Source organism: Bos mutus, chromosome 14 (assembly GCF_027580195.1).
Source record: "Bos mutus isolate GX-2022 chromosome 14, NWIPB_WYAK_1.1, whole genome shotgun sequence".
NCBI lineage: Eukaryota > Metazoa > Chordata > Mammalia > Artiodactyla > Bovidae > Bos > Bos mutus.
The window spans coordinates 69,225,276-69,243,439 of NC_091630.1; the positions used below are offsets into that span (position 1 = coordinate 69,225,276).

Below are 18,164 nucleotides of genomic sequence, written 5' to 3' on the forward strand. Positions count from 1 at the left end.
ACTGGACATGGAACAATGGACTGGTTTCAAATTAGAAAAGGAGTACATCAAGGCTTTATTTTGTCACTCTGCTTATTTAGCTTCTATGCAGAGTACATCATGCAAGATGCTGGGCTGGATAAAACAGAAGCTGGAATCAAGATTGCTGGGAGAAATATCAATAACCTCAGATATGCAGATGACACCACCCGTATGGCAGAAAGTGAAGAGGAACTAAAGACCCTCACTTGATGAAAGTGGAAGAGGAGAGTGAAAAAGTTGGCTTAAAGCTCAACATTCAAAAAATGAAGATCATGGCATCCTGTCCCATCACTTCATGGCAAATAGATGGGGAAACAATAGAAACAGTGACAGATTATTTTCTTGGGCTCCAAAATCACTGCAGATGGTGACTGCAGCCATGAAATTTAAAGACACTTGCTCCTTGGAAGAAAAGCTATGACCAACCTAGACAGCATATTAAAAAGCAGAGATATTACTTTGCCAACAAATTTGCGAATAGTCAAAGCTATAGTTTTTCCAGTATTCATGTATGGATGTCAGAGTTGGACCATAAAGCAAATTGAGTGCTGAAGGACTGATGCTTTTGAACTGTGGAGTTGGAGAAAATTCTTAAGAGTCCCTTGGACTGCAAGGAGATCAAACCAGTCCATTGTAAAGGAAATCAATCCTGAATATTCATTGGAAGGACTGATGCTAAAGCTGAAACTCCAGTACTTTGGCCACCTGATGTGAAGAGCTGACTCATTAGAAAAGACCTTGATGCTGGGAAAGATTGAAGGCAGGAGGAGAATGGGATGACAGAGGATGAGATGTTTGGATGGTATCACTGACTCGATGGACATGAGTTTGAGCAAGCTCTGGGAGGTGGTGAAGGACAGGGAAGCCTGGTATGCTGCAGTCCATGGGGTTGCAAAGAGTCGGACACAGCTGAACGACTGAACAACAACAATAATAGGCAAGTCCAGCAAACAAAGGAGAGGAAGTTACTTTGCAGAGAAAAGGAGGGGTTGCTCTGAAGGAAAGTCTATGGGAGGGAGGGATGTTTAGGATGGTGGTGGCTTCCCACTCAATGAGCTGAGAAGGTTCCCATCTGCTGGGCTTGTGGCCTGTCCCAAACCAGAGATGTCTTCCTGCTGGGAATGCAAGTCATGGCTCTTCTTGTTGGCTTTGTGATTCACTTGAAGTGGTGTGTGTGGGATTGCCCCCTCTGGCTTCCCCTGCTAAATGAGGTTACTGTTGTTCAGATCCACAGTGTCATTCTTTTCTAATACAACCATTTAGTGCTATTTATTTCCCACACATTTTTTATTTTTTTTTTAATTTCTCCCACACATTTTAATATGTTTTCATTTTCATTCACTTTAATTTCATTTTTTGCATTTTTTTGGTCTCATGAATTATTTTAAAGCATATTCAGTAGTTGATAAATACTCAGATTTCTCAGATAGCTTTCTCTTATTGATTTCAAATTTAATCCCATGTGGTCAGAGAACAGGGGCTTTCCAGGTGGCGCTAGTGATAAAGAACCTGCTGGCCAATACAGGAGACTTAGAAAACGCAGGTTTGATCCCTGGGTGGGAAGATCCCCTGGAGGTGGGCATGGCAACCCACTCCAGTATTTTTGCCTAGAGAATCTCATGGACAGAGGAGCCTGGCGGGCTACAGTCTATAGAATCACAAACAGCTGGACACGACTGAGCGACCTGGCAGCACAGAAAACATACTTTGTATGACTTGAATACTTTTAGGTTTATTGAGACTTGTTTTATTGCTCAGAATATAGTCAATCTTGGTAAATGTTTCATGAGCTTTTTGAAGAAATATATATTCTTCTGTTAATGAATGGAATGTTATAAAAGTACTGTTTGAACCAAGTTGATTGATGGTATTGTTCAAGTCTTCTGTACCTGCAGTGATTTTCTGTATACTTGTTTTAACAATTACAAATAGAGGGCTGTTGGAATTTCTGTTGTATTTTGCATTTGTTTATTTCTCCTTGAATTTTTTTAGTTTTGACTTTGTGTATTTTAAAGCTTTGTTATTAGGTGCATAAATGTTTAGAATTGTTATGTCTCTGCTAAGAAAATAGAGTCCTTGAAGTCAAGCTGACTCTGCTTTTAGCCTCCTGAATGAAAAGGTAGATAGAACAGGTCTTGTTTGCAAAATGAATTCACGACCTACATATCTACCAACAGCAATGATATAGTTTCCATTGTTTCACTGTTGAAAATAGGAGTAGTAAATAAGAGATGAGTAAGGGTGAAGAAAGACTTAGGGAACCCATGAGGATCTTGCCCTAGTTGACAGGAAGGTGACTGCCAACTGGAGAAGTTGGTTAGGAAAGTGGACGAGAGGACCTTTCCTGTAGTACAGGTTTCAGAGGGTCCAGGACAGCTTCTGGTGGCCAAGCCTCCTTGTAGGGAGACCAGCATAGTCTCATTTGCAGAATGCTGCATCATGGTGAATCATTCTGGGCAGCTGCCAGTGTGGGAGCCATTTAAAACTCTTAAAATGAGTTAAAATTTTAAATCATTCTGGAGAATGAGAAGAGCAGACTGATGATCAAGCACAAGCTTCAGAAATATTTTATTGGATGTGTACAAGTGCTTGCATCATGTTGATTGAACCAGTAGGAAGTCAATTATTAAGCATACACTTTTCCAAATAAAAAACGATTAAAAAAATAATTGCTATGTCTCTGAAGTCTACTTTATTATCTAATATTAATATAATCACTCCAGCTTTAAAAAAATTATTTATTTATATATTTTTGGCTGCATTGGGTCTTCGCTGTTGTGCATGGGCTTTCTCTAGTTGCTGCGAGGAGGGGCTACTCTCTGGCTGTGGTGTGCAGGCTTCTCATTGTAGTGGCTTCTCTTTTTGCAGAGCTCAGACTCTAGGATGTGTGGGCTTCGGTAGCTGCAGCACACAGGCTTAGGAGTTGTGTTGCACAGGCTTAACTGCCCTGAGGCATGTGGGGTCTTCCCAGACCAGGGATTGAACCTGTGTCCCCTGCATTGGCAGGTGGATTCTTAACCAGTGGACTACCAGGGAAGCCCCTCCAGCTTTTTTGTGATTATTGTCAGCCTCATTTTTCTTCTCCCATTCTTTTACTTTAGCCTCTTTATGTTAACATACTTAGTGTTCCCTGTGGTTTCTAGAATATATGAAATACAGTTGTAATCTAAATGTCTTATCTAATAATTCTTTACTCTGCACCATTTCCAGGTCATTGTCTATTGACTGATTCACCCTCATTATGGGTTGTGTGTGTGTGTTTTTTTTTTTAATTTATTTTTTTATTGACAGATAATTGCTTTACAGAATTTTGTTGTTTTCTGTCAAACTTCAACCTGAATGAGCCATAGGTATACATATATCCCCTCCCTTTTGAACCTCCCTCCCATCTCCCTCTCCATCCCACCCCTCTAGGTTGATACACAGCCCCTATTTGAGTTTCTTAGCCAGACAGCAAATTTGGGTTGTGTTTTCTTGCCTCTTTGTGTGCCTGGTCATTTTTGATTGGATGCCAGACACTGTTATTTTTCTTTCTTATATTTGTTTGTTGGTGCATGGTGTTTTGTTTTCCTCTTGTTATTCTCAAGCTTTGTGCTGGGCTGGTCTAAGTTACTTGGGAACAGTTTGATCCTTTCAGGTCTTGCTTTTAGCTTTGGTAAGTGAAACCAGAATGGCATTTTACCTTTTTCTTCTTTTTCCATTTTTGGTTGCATGGCTTGGCTTGCAGGATCTCAGTTCCCCAACCAGATATTGAACCTGGGCCATGGCAGTGTGAACCTGGGATCCTCACCACTGGGCCCCTAGGGAACGCCCTAGTTTTACTTCTTTACTGAGTTGAAACCCTCCTGAGTGCCCTTCCCAGCCCGCTGAGAGTTGTGGTATTCCCCTGCTGCCAGGAGAGGCCCGTTCCTGGCTCATTTGTGAGCCCCACAGATTGTTTCAGCTAATCATTTTGGGCAGTTCCTTCCCCCGCCTTGGGTCATCTCTGGCCTCCTGCCTCCATCTGCGCAGCCAGCCACAGTGGGTGTTCTTCCCATGCCTTGTTTTTTTCCTCCCTTCTTCATCTCATGTCTTTGATGCAGTTGAGAAAGGTTCTTTGCTCTTAAGAACTAAGGCGGGTCTCACTCACATAATCTTGAGTTCCTTGCCTTAAGGTCTATGCCCTTGACCCCATCTGCTAAGTCCCTTTTGCCAGCTAAGTAACATACTCATGTGCTGAGGATGGGGACATGGGCATCCTTGGGGACATTATTTTGCTGCCCCTGTGCTGGCCAGTAAATCAGCTGAGTGACTGGGGACTCTCTGCAGGCCTCTGAGGTTCTCCCTGGTACTGGACCCTGTGGACTCCAGCAAGACCCAGGCCTCCCGGGTTGTTCCTGGGCCCGCTCTGTGTGTCCTCAGCTGGACATGCCCTTCAGGCGATGAGCTGGCATGATCACAGGCTTTCCCACCCTTTGTTCCTGATGCCCATCAGCTTGAGAACTCTGGTTCCATGTGTTTCATTCAGTTTTTTTAGTTGTTTGGGTTGAGGCGGCAAATAGGTCCATTCCTCCCAGGCAGGCTGGGAGCTGATGTCCCTTATGTTTCTGTTTGTTCCTGCTCGAGTTGGGTGTGCATAGCTGTCTGCATTTGTATGAAGGATGCTCTAAACTTTGGAGCTGGAGCTGTTCAACCCATCTTCTCTGAGGCCATGGAGATGGGTGGCTGTGGCTTTTCACAGGCAAAGCCCCTGTTCCAGGAGTGGGCTGTGTGCTTATAACCCAGACTGGCCCAGGGACCTCAGAAAGCAGGTTCCATGCGCAGGGGTGCCTGCCTGAGAAGAGTCCTGATGGCTCTCTGTGGAGCCTGCGGCCAGCACCTTCATACCTGCCTGACAGCTGTGGCATTTCCAGCCCTTCACCTTTGTGTGTGTGTGGGGGGGGTTTGCCACCTCCTTGCTCTGCTGCTAATGGAATATGTGTCTTTATTTCTTCTTTTCCGGGTTATTTTTAGATGTTTTCCAGGAAAAGAGGGGAAACACCTTGCTGATCCCACCAGCCTCAAACCAGTCTTCTCCATCTGCTTTCTGTCTGCCTGGGATTCCTGGAAGTGTCTGGTCTGCTAATTTTATCTGTTCTTGTGTTCTAGCGCCCTTGTGGGCTTGTTCTTTTAAAACATGCATCTTTTCCGTCATTGCACTGAGGTTTTGGTGGGATGGGTGAATGCCTAGGACCAGGGTGCCTTCTCCATCTAGAGTTCTCACCTGTTGTAATCCCCCCACTCATCAGACACCTCTCACAGCCCCTTCCTATGTGACCACAGCCAAGTGAGTGTGTCTTCCTGCTCAGGAGCAGGTGGAGGCGTGTCTTCTTTGCTTCCTCTACCTTCACCCTTTTTTGGATGGGCAGTGCCCAAGAATGAAGGTGGTGCCCAGAAAATAGAGGACCCCAGTGTGAGAAAGCAGTCCTGTACCAGTTGTTGGAGCCTGTGACCACGTGGGGAAGTGCAGAGGCACTTGCATATTCCATGGGCTTTATTCTTTGGGTCCAACTGTTGCAAGTGGTGCTTTGAGGCACATGATGTTTGAAAGCTGCAACTCTCAAATCCTGTGAGCTGTCTGGATGGTTGGTTTCAGACACCAGAGAGCCCACCAGCTCCCTGAGCTGCCTGTCCAGTCTTGTTCAGCCAGCAGGAAGTGGGGGGTCCCAGCCACGTAGTGACCAAGGTGGTTGTTCTTGGCCCTCAGGGAGGGGTGTCCCTCTCCGCACAGTCCGTCAGCAGCACGAGGCCTTACATGCACAGAGTGAAGGAAGATGCTGTCAGTGGAGATGGTGATCGCGCTTGGCCTGGCACCCTCTGCGGGCCAGCCAGGATGAGCCCCTGTGGGCCCAGCACATGGCGGCGGGGCTGCCGGCTGCTGGGGTGGAGCGGGTGCCGCCTGTCCTCTGCACACCACCTAGCCAGAGTGTGGCAGAGATTGTTTCCCAGACGAACCCCTTCTGATCTTGTGTTTTACACAAACACACTAACTACTCGTAAACTGAGGAGGCCAGTGACTTAAATGTTGCACGTCTGGTGACTCCAGGTCTGAAGAGAGGCATCCAGGTTCACACCAGGAGGCAAAAAGAAGCTCGTACCACAGTGATGAGCGAGACCTACGCGAAGAGTGAGTGTGGGCCCCTTGGCTGGCCTCCATGGCATGCTGTGGATTTCTGAGTAAATGCACTTGGGAAGAGTGATGGCTGCTTGAACACAATTTCTTTAAAGTTTCATTAGACAAGAAAAGGAAGCTCTCGCCTCTGCCGACGCTGGCTCAGTTTGGTGTGGGGACAGTGTTTGCCTGACACAGTGGCTTTGTGCTCCGTAGGGGAGAGTCCCTTGCCTTCCTCCTTCCTACAAAAGCCCCAGGACCAGTGTTCACTCTGACTGGCCACTGTACCTGCAGCCAGGGCCAGCTCTTTGCCTAGGGCATGGTCCAGGGCAGAGTGTGGGCCAGAGGTCCTCCTGGAGTGGCTTCATGGGCTGAGCCCACACCGCCTGCTTTTTATAGGAGCTCGGATCCAGTCAGGCTGGAGAGGCGGCGAAAATGTGGCCTGGGTTGGAAGGTCGGGGTAAAGGTGGCCAGAGTGACCTCAGAGCAGGCAGCCAGTGGGTTCCAGAGACCTCGGCCAGTACGGTGGACGGAGGGGGCGGTGTGTGCGCCTGAGGCTGCAGAGGCTGGGCTGGTGAGGCTGAGCCAGGTGGTGGGCCGGGGCTGGGCCTGACCCTGCCTTTGGACTTTGTCACTGTAGGGCTGTCCGCCATCCTGCTGGACGCTGTCACTGACAAGGACCCTCAGATGCAGGAGCAGGTATGTGGCGCCCTGTGCGACTTCGGAGAGTCGAAGCCAGCGGAGGTTCTTAGCGCCTGCGAGGAGCACCTGCGGCTGCACGAAAAGGTATTGCTCCTCGCAATATGATGGAGTGAGGCCTGCAGGGAGGGGCGGGACCTGTGGGCAGGGTTCGTGGCAAGAGGCGGGGTCTGTGGAGGGGCGGGGCCTTTGGTGAGGGGTGGGGCCTGCAGGGCAGTGGCCGGGTGGGTCTGAAGTATGCAACCAGGCTGCTGTAGGTGGAAAGTCACACTGGCAAGTCCAGAACCCCTTGAAGCGGCAAGTCCAGCATAGGTGACCCACTCTGTCCTGTGGGTCAGTCCCGTTGTGGGGGACCGGGTGGTCGGCATTGTAGTGTCCGGTTGCCCTTGCGCAGGCCCAGTCCACCGTTCCTCTCATCTACCAGCTAGTGAGAGAGGACCTGGGTCCCTGTGGTAAGCAGAACGCCTCTGCTCCCTGCCCAACCATAGACTCCACTGGTCGGGCCCTGCTGAGACTGCACCAAGGGCTGTGCCAGCTCTGCCTCTCCTGGTCCCGGCTTCCGGGTTCTGTGACACTCCTATCTCCCTGTAGTGGGACATAATTTCAGTTTCCACAGTGCATGGTTTAGGCTCATTCCTAGGAGTTAGACTAAAAAAAGACTGTTTTTCTTTTTATTTGAGTTTGGGGCTCTCGTCTGTCAGCTGCCATTTCAGGGTTAGACAGCTGAGTCTTGACAGGGCCCCTGGGCTCCTGAACCAGTTTGATGACCCCTCCTCTCCAGCAAGGCCCCTTCCTGCGCCTGCCCCCACCCCCGCCACTGTCCCAGTTTAAGGAGACCAGGGCTCATTTCTGAGCTCAGGGAGGAGCCATGACAGACAAGTGAGTCCCGGTCCTTCCTCCACCATCTCTCTCTACAGCTAGCTCATCCATACCGGACGATAATCCTAAGGGCCATGGAGATAGTCGTGAGCAATCACATCAGCGAGCTGGACAAGGACATGGCCAGGGCCATCATCCTCCTGGCCTCCAATGAGATGACCAAAGTGAAGGTGTGGGGGATACCTGCCCTGGCCTGGCTGACCTGCCCCTGGCTGGGTCAGGGAGCTGTTTTCTTCCCGAGTGCATTGAGAACATGGGTTTGTGTCTGGCTGCCTCAGGTCTGGCCTGTTGGTCCTGTGTACTGACTGCCCTTGTGGGGTGGGGCGGGTCACCCCGCCATCTCAGATGTAAGCCAAAGTGGAAAGCAGTGCTCCCAAGCTCTCAGGGCGAATGTAGGAGCACCAGGACCCCACTTGAGTGTGCATGGGCTCGGGGCTCAGCCTGGGGCCCTGCTCACAGCAGCCCGAGAGCGTCCTGAACACTGGCGGCCTGTCCTCCAGTGGAACTGAAGGCAGAGTGTCCAGTTTTCCTCCTGGGCACCTTCAGGGTAGGTGAGGTTTGCCTCCTTTGGTCAGGGTGTCAGTTGAGGTCTTTGGGGACAGGAGCTGGTCTCTGATTGGCAGCAAGCCGCCAGCAGCGTCCTGGTGGCGGTGGGAAGGCGGTTCATCAGCAGCGTGATGGAGGAGCTGCTGAGCAAGTTCCAGCCTGGGCTTCTGCCACACCCCTGCACCGTGCACACGCTCGCCAGCCTCTCTGTCTCCAATGGTAGGTGGCAGCCCCACCCCTCCACCCACATGCTCAGAGATTCTGAGGATGGCACCTCGGTTCCTCTGGTCCCAGTCACTCCACCACATGCCCCAGGCTGTGCAGAGAGAGCTCAAGGTGTGTGGCGGGGTGGGGGTGGCCGTGGGCCTCTGTGACGCACCCCTTCTTGCAGTGTTTGGCGTGGTGCCCTTCCTGACGTCCATCCTCAGCACCATGCTGCCCATGCTGGGCGCAGCCAAGCACGACTCAATGAAAGTAGTGTTCTGCTGTGGTAAGACAGGGCCTCTGTGGGGTGGTGGGTGGGTGTGGCCTGCCCACAGTTGGGGGGGTCTTTTTTTCCAGTGCTCCTTTGTGGGGGGCTGGGGGGCCTTCAGGCTGCAGGAGGAGGGTGGGATGATTAGAGGAAGGGTGATGCTGGTGGAGGCTGAGCGGGCACTGCTGTAGGTAGAGAGCTGACCTCTGCTGTCTGGTGGCTTTTCTCTGCTGTTGGAGACCCCCCACCAGAACCTTATGGCATATTTCCCTGAGCCCTGGACACTTGATGGGGGGCAGGAGGAGACTGACCAGAGCTGCAGCTCCCTCCCACTTTTTTCCCTGCTCACGCTGGCAGAGTGACATTTCCCTGGGTGTCCTGGGAGTGTTCACTCTCCCACCCTCTGTGTGCCATGGGCAGTGCCTCATGGCATGACTCCTGATGGGCAGGAGGGCACTCCTATAGGGGGGAACAGAGAGTCTTGAAACATGGGGCCTGAGGGAGCCTGGCCTCTTCTAGTGGCCTGCACACAGCTCTTGTCCCTTGGCTTCCTAGTGTCCCTAGCGTCCCCTCCCATCTCAGGAAGACAGCTGCTACTGAGGGGAGGGAGAGGGAACACCTAGGCCCATGAGGCCCCGTGAAGACAGGATCCTCTTTTTAAAATAGTTTATTTTTGGTTGTGGGCTTCCTAGGTGGCACTAGTGGTAAAGAACCCACCTGTCACTGTGGGTTTGATCCCTGGGTTGAGAAAATCCCCTGGAGGAGGGTCCGGCAACCTACTCCAGCATTCTTGCCTGGAGAATCTCATGGCCAGAGGAGCCTGGTGGGCTACAGTCCATAGCGTCACAAAAAGTCAGACATGACTGAGCAACTTAGCATGCATGCACGCATTTTTGGTTTTGCTGGGTCTTTGTTGCTGGCGAGGGCTTTCTCTAGTTGTGCAGAGTAGGGGCTACTCTTTGTTACGGTGGCTTCTCTTGTCGAACATGGGCTCGAGGCACCCCAGCTTCAGTAGTTGTGGCGCACAGGCTTAGTTACCCCGAGGCATGTGGGATCTTCCTGGACCAGGGATCAAACCCAAGTCCCCTGCATTGGAACACGGATTCTTAACCACTGGAGCACCAGGGAAGCCCTAAGGACCCTTTTTAATCCCCAGCCCAGGCTGTTAGAGGTCCTGGGCTTCCACCCCCATGGCCAGGCTAGAGGGACGTGGTTAGGCTGTGGCCACATCGAGACAGGGGTTGGGAGGCTGGTAGCCAAGCAGAGAGTTGGTGTTTGCAGAGGAGTCCCAGTGAAGCTGCCTGTTCTGTGCACACCAGGGGACTTTCCTATCTGGGGCCTAGAGCTTTGGGCTGCAGCCCTCCTGTTCATGGTGGCTTTGGGTTCAGGTTCCTCAGCTCTCAGGGACTCTAGGAAGAGCTCTAGCCCCTCAGAGCTGCGGCATTCCCATTCTCTCTATTCCACGCCTTCCTCTTGAGGGCCCCTCCCACATGTGGGTGATAGCAGGCTGTTGGACTGAAACCCTCTTTGACCTGGTTTCTGCTGAAAAGGGAACTTGTGACAGGATCCCTGAGCAGCTGGGTGGGAATCACTGCTGAGCTCAGAGTGCAGGGGCAGGACACAGAGAGGACCGAGGCAGAGTTGGGGGGGCGGGGGGGGGCGAAGCACGCCAAGGACAGTACACATCCCAGCTGGGGGGACACAGGAGGGACTGGGGAGAGCTGTGGGGGCTGGGGGAAAAGAGCTCCAAGGACAGCACTCATTCCAGCCGGGAGGGAGAAGGAGGGCCTGTGTTGGAGCTGAGGGCTGGTCCCTGGCATTGCTGGAAGTGCTGGCATCGCTCCAGGACTTGCAGAGCCCTGTGCAGGAGGCCCTGCCCCTCACAGGCTGCAGGCCTACAGTGTTCACCTGGCTGCCATGTCGTGTGTGGAGGTCTGGATGGGCCAGGAGACACTGCCTGCAGCCGCCCTCTGGCTGAGGTGTGTGCTCCTCACCACGGACAGCGCTCCAGGTCTGCAGTTGAGGGAAACATGGTCCTACCCACTGGAGCAGCCTCAGTCAGGCCAGGAGGGCCCACATCAGCTCATCCGTGGCCTGGGTGGGCCACAAGAGGACTGGGACCTCTTGTTCTTCCAGGCAGTCTCCGATTCTGGGCAGATTGTGTTCACTGTGCAGGAAGGTGGCCCAGGTGGGCCATGGGGCCCAGAATAGGAGCGTGTGTGCACTCAGAGGTTCTTGTCCAGCTCGCAGAATGCTGCGGCCAGGCAGGGGGAGGGCGGGGAGGAGGGCCGCAGAGGTGGATGGACAGGATCCAGACAACAGGTGCTCAGCTGGCCTGGACACACTGCCAGCGCTGGCAGGCAACCACAGCTCACCACCCACCAGGAAGGTCTAATGAGAGAGGCAGCAGCAAAATAGACAGAAAGGGAGACTAGGGGAAGCAGACAGTTGAGGGAGGGGAAAACAGGTAGGAGAGGAAACCTGGTTGATATTTCATCGAGACAAGAGAAGATGCATTCATAAAACAGAAGCACCTTGCTCTGAAGAAGCTACGTTTGGACAATGCAATAAAGCTTTTGGGAATTAGCAACATGATGAAAATGGAAGGTAGAAGTGGAAGTGTTGAGGAAATCCTCTAGAAAATGGAGCCAAAAATGCAAGTATGTGGAAAACAGAAAGAAAAGACTTAGCAAGTGAAGCCATGAAGCCAGTCTTGGATAATCACCCTGGATAGAAGGAACAGAGAAAGTGGAGGGGGTCGCTGTGGGAGCTGCCACAGGTGGAGAGGCCCTCCCCGTGCCTGCTTCGGGAAGCTTCCTCGGGGCAGGTGGTCAGGAAAAGGCCAAGGGCTTGCCTTCTGCTTGAGGGAGAATGCTAGAAAGCTCCAGCGGAAGGCACCACTGTGAGTCAGCACCCTGCCCCAAGGCTTGCTGAGCAGGAAGGTGTAGAGAGGCTCCTTGAGAAGGCAGGATCCGGAAGTGTGTGGCCCATGTGGTGAGGCTGGAGGAGCCTCAGGATGTGTGGCAAGAGGTGTGGAGGTTGCCACAGTGACTTGGGCCTGGAGAACGAGGGAACTCAAACCCCAGATGGTCCTTAAGTCAGAACACAGCTGGTCATGGAGGGAGTGGTGGGCTCAGAGCCACGGGGGTCTGGAGGGGTGGACGGAACGGGCTGGCCCCGGCCTGGGGTACGTGGGGAACACTGCGCACATGTGTGTGGAGAGAGAGGCCCAAACCTGGTGTTTGCTTCTGGAATAAGGAAAATCAGGCTGGGGGAGGGGCTTGAGTGGCTCGTTTACCTGAGGCAAGTGTGTCCTTGATTAAAAGTACAAACCTGGTAAGTAACTCAGGGAGGGGGGTGGTTCTACTTCTGGCCACCTGATGTCCTGTTATCCTGAAAGCCCTTCCCACACAGGGTACCTCGAAGCCCTGGTTAGCTTGATCAGTAGTCTGATTGAGCAACTCAAGGAGCAAGAGTAGGGGGACGCAGGGGTTGGGGTGGCAGGCAGGGACCAGGGCCCACCTAAGCAGACCCCCTCCCCCAAGGCACCTTCAGTGGGAGGACAACCAGACGCAGGCCTCCTGCTGTGGGCCCCAGCGGAGGAGGGAGGTCCTATACGCTCTCTGAGTGCTTGTGACCGTAGCTGCCTTCCTGTAGGTGTAGGGCTGGGCTGCAAAGCATAAGCTGAGAAAGTAGTCTTGCAAGTGGTCCAGGTCAGAGGTCATGAGCTGGAGCACGTGGTCCTGTCAGTCAAGATCCTGGGGGTGGGTTCTGGCCTCATGGCCAGCTGTGAGCCGACAATGCTGCCAGCCATCTAGTTCTCATCTCCTCCACTGCCCAGGCCTCAGTGGGGCTGCGTGGCCAGGTCCTGGCCTCTGACTCTTTGTGGTCCCATCGTCTCCATTGACCCACAGTCCAGGCCCTGCTGACCACTCACAGGTCTACACCTAAGTGGGTCCCCCGGCTTCCCTGCCTGGGCATCCATGGCACCGTCCCTTGCACGGACACCGCGCCCCCCCAGGCTGGTGCTCCCCACCTTAAGCACCACACCCGCACCCAGGCTCACATACCCGGGTCTTCCTGCATGTGCCCTGGGGGGTCCTACGCCATCTTGGAGAGCAGCCCTTGAAAGCATGTGGTATGTGTGTCTGTGAGGGGAGAGGTGGGCACCACAGACCAGAGCAGGTGGGCGTGGTGGCCTGGTGGCATTTGGGAGAGGTTGGTCATGTACTGGTGTCCACTGTGACACAGGGCTACAAATCAGGGGCTTAAGACAACGGGGCTGTCTTCTACAGCTTAGAAGCCCAGTGTCTGAGAGCAGGCTGTTGGCAGGGCCGTTCACCTTCTGTGACTCCGGACAGAGTCCTTCCAGGCTCCCCTGGTGTCTGGAGGTGTCTCTCGATCTGGGCATCTGGGCTTGAGGCTGCGTCACTGCAGCGTCTACCTCCATCATCAATATGTCTGTCTGTCTTCTTACGAGGACAGGGTCCTGGTGGGTTAGGGCACACCCCACCCCACCCTACCCCACCGTGACCTAGTCTTAGTGTATCTGCAGAGACTGAATTTCTAGAAAAGTCATGTTCAGGTTCTGGGAAGGACAAGAGTCAGGGGACCCTTCACCCTGCTCCACCCTGTAGTCCTGAGCCTGGCCGGGGTGCTCAGGAGGGTGTCTCGCAGGCGGGTGTGGGATGTTAGAGGGGTTGGGTGAGAGCCAGCGTGACCATGCCTGCCGCCTCACCACTGGGGTCACTGCAGCCCTGCAGCGCTTCAGTGAGAGTATCCTAGAATACTTGGCCAACCTGGATCAGGCCCCAGACCCCACAGTCAGAAAGGACGCCTTTGCCTCAGACATCTTTGGTGCTTACGACATCCTTTTCCACCAGTGGCTACAGAGTGGGGGAGCGAAGGTATGCTCTGTGGGTGGGGACTGGTGGCTGCACCTGCCCTCTCCCTCCCCAGCCTGGGGGTCCTGCCACAGACCCCTGGGCCCTTCTGCCATCCCGCAGATCTTGGTAGAGATTTGTGTCCACCTGCCCACGCCAAGCCTTGTGTTGTGGGGTCTCCCCTGCAGGTCCTCACAGCGTTGGGCTGCTTTGCTGAGGTCCCACCCCCACCTTGGGGCCTCCATGCATTAGGGAGGAGGCTGCCTGGCTGCTCTGACTTCTCCCTGGGCCCACTCCCTCCACCTCGCAGGAGCCTCTGCTCTAGGTCCATGGTGGAGGATTCCTTGCCTTTGTCCCCCCACCACTGACCAGTGTCCCTGCCCCTTCTAGCTGCGGCTTGCAGTGGTGGAGGCCCTGGGGCCCATGAGCCACCTGCTCCCCAGCGAGAAGCTGGAGGAGCAGCTCCCCAAGCTGCTGCCCAGGGTTCTTGCCTTCTACAAGAAGCACACCGAGACCGTCCATGTGTCCAAGGTACGCACAGTGTGGCTGTGAGCCTCAGTGGCTGAGGCCCTGGCCAGGTGTCGGCCTCAGCAAGGGACGTGGGCAGAGCTGGAGAGCCAGGCCCCTGGCCTCACAGGGCCCCCTTCCTGGCACCACTCCCTCCTTGCTCCAGCCCCAGGGTGGTGTCCTGCTGGGAGGCTCTCAGCCAGGTGGGGTGGGGTGGGGCGGGGCTGGGGGCGAGGAGGTCCTGACAGGCCACTCCTCCCTGCAGAGCCTCAGCCAGATCCTGGAGGCAGCCGTGAGTGTGGGCAGCCGCACTCTGGACATCCACCTCAACTCTCTCCTTGCCGCTCTGCATGCTCAGGTGGGCCGGTGGAGAGGCTTATGAGCAGGCTGGGGCTGGGCGCTTGCTCCTTCTATGGGGGTGCCTGCTGAGGGGCCCAGGGAGCAAGATTCACGGTGAGGGTCCAGCCAGGTGGACCTCTGCAGGCTTCCTGAGTCGTCTGGGTGCAGCCCTTAGGGGTACACTGACTCAGGCAGTGGGGCACCAGACAGCCCTACATGCAGGGGCAGGAGGGGAGGAGGCGGCCAGCAGGGCAGGGGGAGTGTCTGTGCTGCCTGCGGGTCCCCGAGGGTCGGCTCAGGCGGAGCAAAGGAGCCGCATCAGCAGCTGAGGCCAGCAAGGGGAGGGCCTTAAGGCTCTCCTGGAGAAAAGGCTTCAGGGGGCTTCTCAGCTGTAATGAGCCTGAAAAACTATGAGGTGGATAGATGCCTAGAAAAATCTTAAAAATGTCACAATTGGTAGAAGAGAAATAGAAAATTTGACTAAACCAGTAAAGAAATGGAGACCACATTCCACGCCCTTCCTTTCTGACAGCAAATCCGGGACCCAGTGGTGTTCAGGTTGCCTCTTCCAGACTTTTGAGGGATAGCCCATTTCCACCTCACACAGGTGGGCTTGGAAATGAGAAAAGTATCTGGAGCTGCCTGACAGGTTCTATGGGACTGGTCTTGACTCCCAAGTCAGGACCACACAGAGAAGTCTGGGCGCCCGCGGGTGAGCTGGCATGAGGGTCTGTGCGGAGGAGAGTTGGCTGCCCACCTCCTACTCACCGCACATGGGCCCCAGCGGGAGGGGCTGTGGGAAGGTTCTCTCTGATCTCAGCGATGCAGAAAAAACTTGTGAAGAAGTTCAGCACCTATTTGTCACTGAAACTCTTAGCAACCAGGATGGGAAAGGAACTTCTCTTACTTGGCAAATTTTAAATACCTGATCCATCAGCATGCATCATACATGTGATGGATACAGTTTGCATCACAGTAGATAGGAGCGACCACCTTCCCTTACCGTCCAGAGCAGGAAGGGGCCCCAGTCGCGTGTCAGCAGGGCCTGGGGTGAATCCTGGAGGAGAGAAGCAGAAGAGAAGGACCCCGGACAGACCTGTGGTTTGCCTTCGCCTGGCCGCCTGCCCACCCTTCATCCTGGCGGGCCGCTGCTCCCCATGCTCAGTGAGGCGGCACAGCCCTGAGGGCAGGGTTGCCTTGTTCCGGCCCCCGCCATGTCTGCTCCCAGCAGATATTTGTTTTGGATGGTTGATGCACTCATCTAGAAGTTCATTCGTACAAGAACTGAATCTATTTACAAGTCCTAGAACTCTGTTCAGCAAGGCTGCCAGTTACAAGACCAACCTGTAAAAATCAAGAGTATTTTCCCCCATCAGTGGTGACCAGCTATAAAGTACCAAAAAAAAAAAAAAAAGGTGTTTACAGTAGCAACAGAAACTTAATTGTAAAGTATCAGGGAATTAACCTAGCGAAGAATGCCTAAGATCTCTGTGGAGAAAAAGTTTACAACTTGGAAAAAAGTGAGGAAAAAATGAGAGATGGAGTATTATTTACTTAATACAAAGTGATGGCCTGAAACTAAAAACTGTAATCTGTGGGGGGCGGGGGGAGGTTTAAAAGGAGAATATTTGTGGAAAAGCTGAGAAGCTAGAAAAGTGTGATATTTCCTTTTCTTAGTGCTTTCCATTCATGTCTTTTGTTTTTCTGTTGATTTTAGGGTGTTTTTTTTCCATATTGGTCTGTAGCAGTTATTTATAGTCTTGTGTCATGTATGTAGATATTTGTTTCTGCTTTATTGTTATCTGTGGCTCTGCTTATGGTATTTTTTTGCCATGGAACATTATTTAATTTTTTAAAGCCATCACTTATCTTTCTTTATACACTCCAGGTTTTGCTGTACTTAAAAAGGTTTTCCAATTCTGCAGTGAGTTTTTAGGTTCTCTCATTTCCCCTATACTTTTTAATTGTCTAGAGTGTATTTTAGAGGAAGAGTGAAAAGCTAGTTTTATCTTTTTTCCAGGTGACTGCCCTCGTCACTAGTTATCTCTCTGATCTATCGCCTTTTAATCAATCACTGCAAACCTTAGCGCCTGGACTCAGCAGCGGTTTGTGCTCCAGTCACCGAGGAGTTCTGAGCACCTCACGCATCTTCTGCAGGCTCCCTGGGGCGTCTGCTTCCAAGCTGCTCCCTCGCTGGTCCCCAGCCCTGGTGGGAGGTGCTCCGTGGGTCGCTGAGTGACCCCGGGAGCAGGCAGCAGGGCCCTGGGGACCTGGAGCCAGCCTGGCAGCCCTGCCTGCACCTGCTCCACCTGCTCCAGTCCCCTGGGAACTGGCAGGGCCAGGCTGGGGTGGCACCTGTGATCCCTGTACCACGTCTCCCTTCTGGTTGGGAGGCTGGGCTTTCCCACGGGTCCCCTCAGAGCCCTGCAGGTCCTTTGTTGTGACCTTGGGGGCTGAGTGGGGACAGGGGCGCCACCCAAACTCAGCCCCAGAGTGTTGCCCACAGAGGTGCAGTGGGGCCCAGGGGCGCAGCCGCCTGCAGCCTCTGCCTGCACCCCTGCCAGGGTAGCTCCGTTTCTGTCTCGGTTTGGATGGACAGACTCCAGCGCTTTCTGTGCTCGCGTGTCCTGCCCGAGAAAGTGGGCCGCTGTCTCCTTCCTCATCAGGAAGTGTGTCTGGGGAGTTTGTTCTCCTGGCTGCTGGTGGGTGGGGTGGGGTGCAGGAGGAGGGCCAGCTGTGTGTCCTGCGTCCCCGCCCCAACCGCAGGGCCTGAGAGCGTGTCTTGGCGCAGGCAGGGGTTCCTCACCCAGGTGAGCGCACCTGAGGACCTGCAGCTCTGGAAGCTTGAGACACCCCTCCAGCACCCCCAGCCGCTGACTGTCTTTTGTCCTGGACAGATCTGTGTGCCCGTGGAGTCGTCCAGCCCGCTGGTGATGAGCAACCAGAAGGAGGTGCTGCGCTGCTTCACCGTGCTGGGTATGCAGGCGGAGCCCTTGGTCTCATCAGGGTGCTCACCGCCCTGAGCGTCTGTCTTCCCCGCTGGGCCTGGGGGATGCAGGCAACCAGCAGGGAGCAAGACGGTCTTGATGAGCACTTGCCCGTAGCCTGCTGCTCTCCGGACCGCCTGCTGGCCTTCCTGCTGCCCAAGCTGGACACCAGCAATGAGAGGACCCGTGTGGGCACCCTGCAGGTTCTGAGGCACATCATCAACACGGCGGGTGAGTACCTTGTGGAACGGAGATGGGATAGGCCCACCTTGTCCATCTTCAGCATGAAAAGGAGCATTTTGCTTTGAGTTCTTAAAATACTTTCCCCAACTTTCTATTTCGCAAAATTCCCTGCTTTTTGAAGGGTTGCAGCAGTGGTGCTCACCTGCCTGCCAGCAGGTTGTCCATCTCTGATGTTTGCCCTTGGCAGGGGCTGTAGTCGGCAGGCCATGGCGCCTCGGCATGGGGGGCTGGTGGCTGAGTCCTGCCGACGCCCCCCACCTGCAGCCATCTGCTGCAGTGGCCCCTCATTGTGGAGGCCTGGCCATGGGCACAGCTCGCTCCGCTGTCTCTTAGACGTGGAGGAGTGGAGGCCAGTTCTGTGGAAAGTCCCTGGTTTCCATGTGTCTGAAGATTTCCTCACAACTGGATAGGAGAGTTCAGGTTTCTTGCTTTTAAGCAGTTTTAATCAGCAATAAGCC

General features: G+C 53.7%; 1 protein-coding gene and 1 non-coding gene across 14 annotated transcripts in view; both read left to right on the top strand.

Annotated features, from left to right (window-relative positions):
* MROH1 (maestro heat like repeat family member 1) overlaps nt 1–18,164 on the top strand; it is a 49,712-nt gene that overhangs the window by 8,400 nt on the left and 23,148 nt on the right. For 12 of the 13 annotated variants that reach the window (XM_070382576.1, XM_070382563.1, XM_070382568.1 and 9 more), the window contains exons 2-11: nt 6,086–6,166; nt 6,792–6,937; nt 7,768–7,899; nt 8,332–8,494; nt 8,667–8,765; nt 13,503–13,654; nt 14,021–14,161; nt 14,403–14,495; nt 17,374–17,452; nt 17,581–17,694. In XM_070382576.1, coding sequence (XP_070238677.1) covers nt 6,145–6,166; nt 6,792–6,937; nt 7,768–7,899; nt 8,332–8,494; nt 8,667–8,765; nt 13,503–13,654; nt 14,021–14,161; nt 14,403–14,495; nt 17,374–17,452; nt 17,581–17,694 — 1,141 coding nt within the window. In that variant the 5' untranslated portion in view covers nt 6,086–6,144. Of the gene's footprint in view, nt 1–6,085; nt 6,167–6,791; nt 6,938–7,767; nt 7,900–8,331; nt 8,495–8,666; nt 8,766–13,502; nt 13,655–14,020; nt 14,162–14,402; nt 14,496–16,737; nt 17,287–17,373; nt 17,453–17,580; nt 17,695–18,164 lie in introns of those variants that run through there. The other variant, XM_070382575.1, reaches the window with a different exon arrangement.
* On the top strand, nt 2,078–2,200 carry LOC138990801 (small Cajal body-specific RNA 15). The gene has a single exon (XR_011466917.1). It is a non-coding gene; the product is annotated as a small Cajal body-specific RNA 15 (non-coding RNA).